This window comes from Dipteris shenzhenensis, chromosome 2 (assembly GCF_047967505.1).
Source record: "Dipteris shenzhenensis isolate YYH24624 ecotype China chromosome 2, Dip_SZ_1.0, whole genome shotgun sequence".
NCBI lineage: Eukaryota > Viridiplantae > Streptophyta > Polypodiopsida > Gleicheniales > Dipteridaceae > Dipteris > Dipteris shenzhenensis.
The window spans coordinates 30,666,780-30,677,800 of NC_141597.1; the positions used below are offsets into that span (position 1 = coordinate 30,666,780).

At 45.4% G+C, this 11,021-nt stretch overlaps 1 protein-coding gene across 1 annotated transcript in view; it reads right to left on the reverse strand.

Moving 5' to 3' along the window:
* Nucleotides 1-10,717, reverse strand: part of LOC147904608 (cilia- and flagella-associated protein 58-like) — a 173,686-nt gene extending 162,969 nt beyond the window's left edge. Inside the window, exons 1-2 of the mRNA XM_087398097.1 lie at nucleotides 10,595-10,717; nucleotides 10,382-10,469 (exon numbers count right to left, since the gene is read on the reverse strand). Of these exons, the coding sequence (XP_087254223.1) occupies nucleotides 10,382-10,469; nucleotides 10,595-10,717 (211 nt within the window). The remainder of the gene's footprint in view (nucleotides 1-10,381; nucleotides 10,470-10,594) is intronic.
* Between the last annotated feature and the right edge of the window lie 304 nt (nucleotides 10,718-11,021).

Sequence of the window (11,021 nt, forward strand, 5' to 3'; positions counted from 1 at the left end):
GAAGGGTGCCCTAGCCCGATTCAAGAGACAGTGCTTCCAGGCGCATTTCCAAGACCCACCAACAAAGGGCTGGGTTTTTGACACTCGTGAGACTGACTACCATGTATGTAGCACCTTTTTGGGGGAGTGACCTTTCAGCTACTGACCGGAAGGGATCTGAGAGGCTACAGGTGATCATGGGATCTAGGATAATTCGGAGTAAGCCTTCAGTTCCCCATCAAATCATACAAGCAGAGTTTGACATGACACCTCTCCAGGTGGACGCCCTCTTCCAGACTATGACTTTTCTCCACAAAGTTTGGGCCCTACCTCGGGCCCTACCTCAGTGGAAGCATTCCGACGATTGGCAGAGAGAGCTTTTGATACAGCATGGTATGCATGGGTGTCCACATGGTTTGATAGCCACGGTATCCAGATGGATAGGTTCCCCCCCTTTCAATACAGCATGGATGCACCACTGGAGCTCATTCCACATGATGAGATTAACCGTATCATACGGTTAGACCTTCTCCAGCTCCACACATCTCGGGCTTGGGGGGGGGGGGGATCAAGAGTTCCCCACCAAGACCCAGTTCTATGACCACTGTCTAAGGATAATGGAGCATGGTCTCATCATCAGGCCCCAGTACCTCGAGGATAGGAAAGTGTCAAATGCCTTGCAGATTGCTATCGGACAGATACGAGTCTCGTCCCACCAGTTAAGGATTGAGGCAAGGAGAGCAATCAGCATACCTAGAGAGCAGCGGGTCTATAGACTGCACGATGGGGGAGGTCGAGACAGAGGAGCATTTTCTATGTGTCTGTCCGGCCTACTATGAGATCAAAGGGCGATACCACTGTCTCTTTCAGGAGGGGCTCCGCTTCGGACCACTCACACAGCTGATACATTTCCCCGACCAAGTTTGCATTGGGCTCTACCTGATTGAGATGCAAAGACACAGAGATTCCCTTGTGCAGCAAGCCAGAGATCAGCTACAATTAATGCCTTAGGACACCGAGCTAGATTGAGTGCAGACATGCGTCACTGATTTTTACGCATCCGAGCCAACACCAGATGAGATCGAGGGCCCGAGGAGACGAGAGCACTATGGATCAGCAATTAGACCCGTCACCAGGATGTGGCTGGACGAGAGATGCGGAGACCACTCAAAGCACGTGGGACGACTAGAGCGCAAACGATTGAGGTCCGTCCTATCTCAGCCCTCCTCAGAGGCGACCGCCAAAGACAAGGCATTACTCTCGATGTAGCCCATCGGATACAGAGATCCAAGAGAGCGTGTCCCCGCCACCGCGGCAGACAGCCTGACTGACACAAATACGTGAGCTCTTTGCATCACATCAGAGGGTCATCGGGGAGCCAGGTTATATAGAGCCTGCACATGTACTTGGAGCTTTGGTCCTAAGCAGTACCTGATTGCTCTTTTCCTACTATTTTGTACTAGCTTTTTGCATTTTTAGCACTTCGCACAAGAGCCTTGGTGAGCCCTTTGCTTCAGACCACAGTGGCTTGTATGGGTTACATATACTTTGTACCTTGTCTCATAGACCCGTGACGTCTCCTGAAGACGTTAATACATCTTTCTTCCTCTCTCTCTCTCTCTCTCTCTCTCTCTCTCTTTCCTCCCCCCTTCCCAAATCAACTCGTCCCTCTTTCCCTCTCTCTCTCTCTCTCTCTCCCCCCAAATCAACTCGTCCCTCTAAGAGCATGCTCACGAGTACTTGTACTTGCTTGTTTTCTTCCCTCACTTTATGGTTTCCTAATTTTCCTTTGGCTTAGGTGGGCTTTAGATAACCCCATCCATTATTGTAAAGCAGATTGGCAGCTAGAATCTCTGTAGGTCTTCATTAGTGGTTGCATGAGAAATGCATGCTGTCACGATCTGTGACGTATTCCTTTCTCTATATCTAGACTTATGGATGGTTTGATGAATGGACACTTGTGGAAGGGTATGCCCTTTCGACGGGACACTTCCTATGAGGCACAACCCTTCACAAGAGACATCCTATTGAAGAGAAATTCCTATTGTAATGTACCCTCTCATCAAGGGTCACACCCTTCACAAGGGGTACACACCTCTTCATGCACATACACTTTGGAGTACACACCTTTTCATGTGTGACTCTTCACTCTCTATATAAGAGGCGCCCAATTGTATGGATGACACACTACAGACACTCAAGCAATACAATTATTCCTTGTTCTCTGCTATTTCAGTCTCCTTTCTGTTCCTTAGCACATTTCTAAATATAGTAAATCTAGGATTTCTTACACTGGTATCAGAGTAAATTTCGCTCCTGCCTGTAGGAAATGCCCCCCACCTTCTAGCGCCTATCTGATACATCTCTTTCCGCTAGAAGGATATCCGTGCACATTGTGCATGGAAGAGATGGAGAGAATGAGCGTAAAAATTTGTAGTGCCAACCCTGCCTAAAGTCATCAATGGCCTCTCCATCTCCCACACATCACAAGTTGATGTGAATGGACACGACAAAAATCGTGTCTTTTCATGTGCTTGGGCTGTCCCAAAACCAAAGGACGCATCTTTTCCACCATCGGACATACCTTTTGATGAAGAGTCTTGACTCCTCACCTAAGGGACACACCCCATCGTGGCAAAAAGGACACGCCTCTTCATGTGGGGACACCCCTTTTAAAAACAGGGACACACCCCTTCATGAAAAGTTGCACCTATTCCAAGGGACACACCCCTTCGAATAGGCACACCTTTTGGCACCAAGCACTTATAAAAAGGGTACCTAGAGGGGTTAAAAAGAAAAACCCAACCCCAAACCTTAGGTCTACCCTAGATTACCCAAGGGTCAACTAAACCCACCCTTTAATTTTTGGGGCAACCACCCAACGTAGGCAGCCCAAACGAAAAATGGGCGTACCTTTTCAACGCCCATGCAGATTTTCGTCATTTCGCTCAGCCTACCTGCGCAGCCCCTAGCCATTTCGCTGCCCTGCTCCCCTCGCCATGTGCAGCCTTAGCCTCGCCAGTTTTCCGGCCTTGTTTCCTGCCAGCCTGCAGCGTGAAAACAGCGCCAGCCAGCCTTTTCTGCTGCAAATCCACCTGCAGCCTTGGAAGCCCGCCATTTCTGCCGCGATCCAGCCTGCAACCAGTCTTCGCCATTGACAGCCTGCCTCCCCCCCTTCTGTTTCGCCAGTCTTTCCTGACATCAGCAGCCTGGTGCGCCAGCCCCTATCGCAATCCAGAATTGGGTACCTTGCAGCCTGTTGCGCCATAGACAACCTGCCCCTTTGTGGCGCTACATTTTACTGCCAGATCAGCAGCAGTTTCAGCCTCCTATCGCGATGAAGACAGCCTGTTAAATGCCAGGTCCAGATCTGCTCCTCGCCACCCATTGCAACATGGACCTCCGGATAGAAATCAGCAGGCCTCTTCTACGCAACAATTTGGCAGATTAAATCATTGCCAGGTGGATTCTTTCCATTCTACTTCTAAGGATTCTCTTGTCATTATCAAATTACAGCAAATGAAAGACGCTTCCTTAAAGCATGGAAACCCCTCGTAATTCACCCGGCATCTCAAGGACACCTCAGGCATCATCTACTACACAATATCGTGTTCAGATTGCACAACCAGCCCATTTCGGAGCTTTGGCATCTTGGGTCTTCTGTGTCACGTGCCCTCCTAGTGATTTGGACCACATCCTATATCTTCTGCCTGAGACACCTCAGTTACATTACTTCCTCAGCACAGTCCAGGTTGTGTTCCACGAGACACGAAGATACCCAGAACCCGATATTCCTCAAGAGTTTGCTGTCCATCTTTGGAGAGAATTTTACCCCTCACCTTCAGCATTCCAGGGTACTCTCCATCTCCTTCAGCTCCCCGATATCCTCCTATACAGGTTGTACCTTCCCCAAGATAGTATTTACACTCTGAAGGCACTCCTTCTCCTGGATATCCTCCATTTCCGACAGTAGCTCCTTATCCCTTCTCAGATCCGTGGACTCTGCAACCTACTCCTGTCCTCTCACGAGCAGTAACACCACTTTCGGCATCATCAGTGTTACCTCAGACAAGACCTCCTTTACCAGACTTCCACAGGTGGTTCCATCCTGACTCGCAAGCCCCCTCCAACATGAGAAACCTCAGGGAGCAACCCGAATCTTCTTCTAGAAATGGTACAAACTAGAGCGCGGGTTCGTGCTTTTCTCATGGGGACCTCAAATATGTCGCAATGCTCGCGTGCAGCCTCTCCAGAGATCAAAGACTCAAGTCCTAAAAAGACCCCTGAAGTCAACATACAAGGCGAAACACTACTGCAACTTCAAATTTCCCAGCTTCAGGACAGCATCTCCGACTTGGTCCATAAAGTCCAACACCTCCAAGATTCTCGCAGTACCACACATACAGAGGATGACGTGACGCAACCAGACGACTATGTGGACTCCTTCCCACCAAAGGTAGAAAACACTAAACTCCATGCCCTCTATCGTTTACTCCAAGCTTCCAAAACTAAAAGACTTGACATTAAACTTCCGGAAGCCTACACTGGTCAACGAAATCAACAAACAGTTGACCAATGGCTCACAAAAATGCGCATGTATTTTGATACTGTTGACCTCACTGAAGGCAAAAAGATCGCCTTGGCAGACTCCCTCCTCAAGGATACAGCTTTTCTATGGTAGCAAAGACGCTTAAAGAACGGCAAAAGTGTGTTAACATGGGAACGTTTTGAACACGTGCTCCGTAAGCAGTTCATACCTGCCAATGCGGACTTTCAAGCACAATCAAAACTCCGACAGTTGGAGCAAACAGGCTCCCTATCTTCCTACATCTCTCAGTTCACCACATTGGTGCTAGAGATTGATGGTTTAACTGACGATGATCGCCTTCATGCTTTCATCTCAGGCCTAAATCCCTCGTTACGCATTGATGTCCTTAAAGCAAACATCACCACCACAGCTGGCGCTATTGCTTACGCAGAGCGCATTACAGATTTCCAAAACACAGGGAAGCAGAGTGCTAATCGCACATAGAACTCTACTATGGCCAAAGGTGCTCGCCCTCAAGATAACACCAGGTTTCAAAAAAACTCCGGTAATCAAGGTCAGCGACAGTCTCAAGATCCCCAGAAGTCTCAGAAATCGTATGCTCGATTCCAACAGACGCACTCCTCCAAGGATCGCACCTCTTCTTCTTCACAAAGTCATCATCACCGACATCCCCAACATAAAGGTGCGGCCACTGACAAGAAGAACAACTCCAGCACAAAAGAACTTTGTACCATCTGTACAGGCGACCATAGATGGTTCGATTGTCCCAAGCGACCAAAGCAAAATTCCAATATGCAACCTAGCACTTCCAAAACAGAAGATGCTACCCCAGCACAAGACAAGAAAGGCAAAGCTGTTCGAATAGCAAATACCATCCACCTGAGCCTTGCCAGCAACCCAGAACCTTCCCTGGCCACTCAAGTACTTTGTGTTCAAGGATCGATTCGTGGAACAACGGTCACTATCCTCATCGACAGTGGTTGCTCTCATAACTTCCTAGCTAGTTCTATGGTCAACAAACTTCGGTTGACCACCAGTCCTAGTCTCATGGACTATCAGATTAAACTCGCAAATGGAACTACCTTCTTGTGCAACACCAGGATCAAAAACTTGTCTTTTTGCATCCAACATTATACGGACAAGTTGAACTTCGACATCATGCCTCTTTCTCAGTACGATGTCATACTTGGACAACAATGGCTCTACGACTATGATCCATCAATCAGTTTTCGCAGCCATACTATCCAGTTTGTCCACCAGGGAAAACTTATTGAGCTAACTGGTTCTAGGGACTCTCCTTCAACCCCAGTTGCCTCTGCCCTACAAGTAAAGAAGTAGATTCGTAAACGTCAAGTAAAGACTTCACTTCTGTTGGTTACAGCAGTCGAGGAGACACCAACAAAGGATCCCTCAACCAACCTTTTTTCCAGCCCTACCTGGATATTTTTCCACAAGAATTGCCAAAGCAGTTACCACCTCGACAAACAAAGGATCCCTCAACCAACCTTTTTTCCAGCCCTACCTGGATATTTTTCCACAAGAATTGCCAAAGCAGTTACCACCTCGACAACCAATGGATCACCCAATCGAACTTATTCCCGGCAGTAATCCACCGTCGAAACCTCCTTATCGGGTTTCTTACACTCAAAATGAAGAAATCCAAAGACAGGTCACCGAACTACTCGACAAAGGTCACATTCGGCCCAGTCGCAGCCCTTTCAGATCTCCTATACTACTTGTGGAAAAAAAGAATAAGTCAATGCGCCTCTGCATCGACTACTGAGCCCTCAACAAGCTCACTATAAAAAACAAGTATCCATTGCCTCGCATCGATGACCTCTTCGATCAACTTCTACACGCAACACAATTCTCAAAGATTGATCTTCGTTCAGGTTATCATCAAATTCGCATACGAGAAGGCGATGAGTACAAGACAGCTTTTCGAACAAAGTATGGACACTATGAATGTTTGGTCATGCCTTTTGGGTTAAACAATGCCCCGGCCACATTCATGACACTAATGAACGACATCTTCAGGCCTTTCCTCGATAAGTTCGTCATCGTTTACCTCGATGACATCCTCGTTTTCAGCAGATCCCTACATGAGCACAAACAACATCTTCACCAAGTTTTTGAAGTTCTCCATGCAAATTCTCTCTACATCAACATTGAGAAGAGTGAGTTCTTCAAGACCCAACTCGAATATTTGGGACATGTTATTTCAGCTCAAGGCATCTCTGTGGATCCCAAGAAGGTCGAGGTAATCCGAAACAGGCCTACTCCTAAGAATGTTCATGATGTCCACTCTTTTCTCGGATTGGCAAACTTCTACCATACAAAGGTCTATCAGTTTTCCGAAATCGCAGCTCCTATGTCCGAATTATTGAAAAGCACAACAGTTTTTCAGTGGCTTCCCGAAACAGAGTATAGTTTCCAACAACTCAAGCAAGCACTCACTACCACACTAGTTATGGCTATTGCTGACCCAAACCTTCCATTTGAGGTCATGACCGACGCTTCCGACATCGCTACAGGAGCAGTCTTGATGCAAGAAGGCAGAGTTATTGCTTTTGACAGCCATAAACATTCTGATATCCAAACCCGATACCCGGTTTATGATAAGGAATTTCTTGCCGTTGTACATGCTTATCGCTCTTGGAAACATTATCTCATGGGAGCCGACTCTGTGGTCAAGACAGACCATCACTCTCTAAAGTATATCTTTACTCAGCCAGTCATGAACGCTCGACAAGCACGCTGGGTTGAGTTTCTGGCCACTTTCACATGACCATTGAGTACATTCCAGGACTACGCAATGTAGTTGCAGATGCTCTCAGCAGGTTAACTCTAGCATCAGCTATGGTAATCTCTACATTATCTGTGGATGTTCCGAATTCATTCAAAGGGAAGTATTTCAATGATAAAAACTTCGGCACAGCAGTACAAGTTCTTTCAAAAGATCAACCTTCGACTTCCGAATAGAAGATTTTCTCATCCTATTCTTATACGGAAGGCCTTCTGTCTTATCAAGATCGCGTCTGTGTACCACATGACAAGGATGTTCGATGTCTTTTGTTAAAAGAGCATATGTAGTTTCTTATGCTGCCCATCCAGGGTGCCCATCCAGGCATCAACAAGACTTGTAGGTTACTTAGTGCAACATACTACTGGCCTCAAATGAAAAGCGACGTCATCAAAATGGTTACATCTTGCTTATCTTGTCAACAAATGAAAGCAAGCCGACGACTTCCAGCAGAACTTCTTCAACCTCTTCCAGTTCCAACTGAAATGTGGAAAAGTATTTCCATGGATTTCATTACAACACTACCACGATCCTCCAGAGGTAATACTCAGATTATGGTAATTGTTGATCGATTGTCCAAAATGGCACACTTTGTTGCTTGCAAAAGCAGTGCACAGGCTCCGGACATAGCCAAACTCTTCATACAACACATCTTCCGACACCATGGATTGCCCAAGAATATCATATCCGACAGAGATCCTAAGTTTACCAGTCACTTTTGGATTTCACTTTTCGAATCTTTGGGAACAACTCTACTGTTCAGTTCAGCCTACCACCCAGATTCAGATGGCCAGACTGAAAGAGTCAACCAAGTTCTGGAAGAAATGCTTCGATATTATATTCAGTCACGCCTAGCAGCTTGGGAAGAGTATCTACCACTCCTTGAGTTTGCTTATAATAACTCTTTCCATAGTGCCATTAGCATGACTCCATTCCAAGCAGCTTATGGACACACTCCGATTGTACCAACGAATTTTGTACTTCAACATCGAGTGGCCCTAGCTGATCAACTGGTTCAAGAAATGCAAGACATTCTACTCCAAGTCAGGGATCATATGCGAAAAGCGCAAGAGCGGTATCAACGGTCTGCCAACAAACATAGGCGTCACCTGGAATTTAACACTGGTGACATGGTGCTATTATTTGTAGCCCCACATCGCTATAAGACGGTTAAGTCTGTGTTTCCTAAGTTGCAACCAAGATACTATGGACCTTTCTGGATCGTCAAGAAAAATTCACATTTGAGTTACAAATTAGAATTACCACCATCATGGGGTAAAATCCATCCAACATTTCATATTTCTTGGCTAAAGACGTACATTCTAGGCGATGAAGCAGTTTCTCCTGCAGGTGATTATGTCCCAGAAATCGAAGACGATTATGTTCTCCTTATTCCTGAGCGTATTTTGGACCGTCGACAGCGAGATACTCGACATCGACTTATCACAGAATTCCTTGTTCTTTGGCGAGATCTGGATGATTCCGACGCTACTTGGCAATCTGATGAAGACTTACAGCAGTACCCTGACATTTTACAGCAGTATTTTCAGAATTTACCGTGATATTTTCTACATCAGTTCATTATCTCCACCAGGGTCTTCTTTTGAGTGGGAGGGGATGTCACGATCTGTGACGTATTCCTTTCTCTATATCTAGATTTATGGATGGTTTGATGAATGGACACTTGTGGAAGATGAATGGACACTTGTGGAAGGGTATGCCCTTTCGACGGGACACTTCCTATGAGGCACAACCCTTCACAAGAGACATCCTGTTGAAGAGACATTCCTATTGTAATGTACCCTCTCATCAAGGGTCACACCCTTCACAAGGGGTACACACCTCTTCATGCACATACAGTTTGGAATACACACCTTTTCATGTGTGACTCTTCACTCTCTATATAAGAGAGGCCCAATTGTACGGATGACACACACTACAGCTACACTACAGACACTCAAGCAATACAATTATTCCTTGTTCTCTGCTATTTCAGTCTCCTTTCTGTTCCTTAGCACATTTCTAAATATAGTAAATCTAGGATTTCTAACACACGCATTCATTCAATTCACCTTAGATGGTACAAAGCATGAGCAGTTCCTGCTAAGATCTACAAAAGCTTTGATATTTGGCAGTCGGCTGTCTCAAAGTGAGTTTGTCCAGATCTTAAGCATCACCTCATCAAAAGTGCTTCATAAGGCCAGGTCTATATGTTTTGAGCTCTCTTGTGCATCCAAGCTAGAGGCTGCAGCAAATTCGAAAGAAAAGGTGAATGGCTTGACAGGAGCTCCCAGTTCGTCAATGAACAAGATATCTTTATTACATCAGTACAGTGTGTACGTGGCTGAGAGGCTCCCTGGACAAAATCTCTTGGTTCCTACATTGATTAGACCATCAACATTCTTTGAGAAGCTATTATGACAGGGTTTGAAATCTGCAGTTAATTCAGAGTTGTACAGACACACCAAAGAATTAGACGGCCTGCTCCAACAAAAGCTAGCCTGACCAAATTCTTGAGTATCTTAGAGTTCCTAGCAGCGCTGGTGTGTGAGCTAGCCTGTTAAATAGCTCATCCGCAGAGCATCTGTCTTATATTTCAGGTATGATGTCTCTGAATCTACTGTCGTAGACGTAAAGATCCTCCTTGTTAGAGCTTGGCCTATAATTTTTTGGGCTTGCCTTGAGGTCTCTGCTTCTGGTTTCAACTGTCTGTTTTAGCTTATTTTTCCTGGGGCTAGAGGAAAGCTTTTTCCTTGAGGGGGTTCTCTGTTGGACGTTAGTCGTTTGTCGACTGTTTTTTAGGTGTTGTTTTCTGCCATTTGGACCTGTAAATGGACAACTCGATTCCTAACACATTTTGGGAATTTCTAGACTCTCATTTTCATCCTCCTCCAAAAGAAAAGTGTTAACAGAAAATAAAAAGAACTCAACCATTTCCTTTCATTTAAGTAGCATTTTTATCCTAGTACACAAAAAACTTATCCAACAAGATTCTTCTCATTGAAAATCGGACCATGAAACCGTGTGTAGCATCAGATATGAATACAAACCATGGGACTTCTTCAGCGCCCTATGCAGCTTCTCATATTCTCCTCTAAAGCGATCTAAACTCCTGTCCTGTTGTAATTCTTGCAGAACCTACAAATTGGTCCATTAATATCTTCAGTACTTTACATATCATGACTAACATACATGCATAATGAAGCGAGAAACAACTTGACCTTGTTTTGTAAAACGCAGGCTTATTAGGGAAGAAATCATACCTCTTGGAACTCTCTTTCCAGAGCCTCAAAAGCTTTCAGCTCAAAACCACCCAGAGAAGCTTCATAAGCTTTCAGCTTCTCCTTCTTCACGGAATCGATGTCCGCATCTTCAGAATCAGCCATTGTGTAACTTTTCTCCTATTGCGATCTGAAGCTGCTAGGAATAAGGCCACTAGCCACCAAGAGATTTCTTCTCGGGTTTCCCTCGAGCAAAAAAATGCTTGTCATTGCGCCTCCCTTTGGCCTTAACCCGAGAAGGAATCTCTTAGTAGGTGATAGTCGTATTCCTCATATAATGGCTCATCTTCCTTGTAAAATCTAGAACTTGCAATATAAGGCTCCAATGAGCATGATTACAAAGCCAACATTTTTTTTTAATGCTTTAAAAATTACATGCTAAAAAATTTACAATCTACAACTTCAAAAT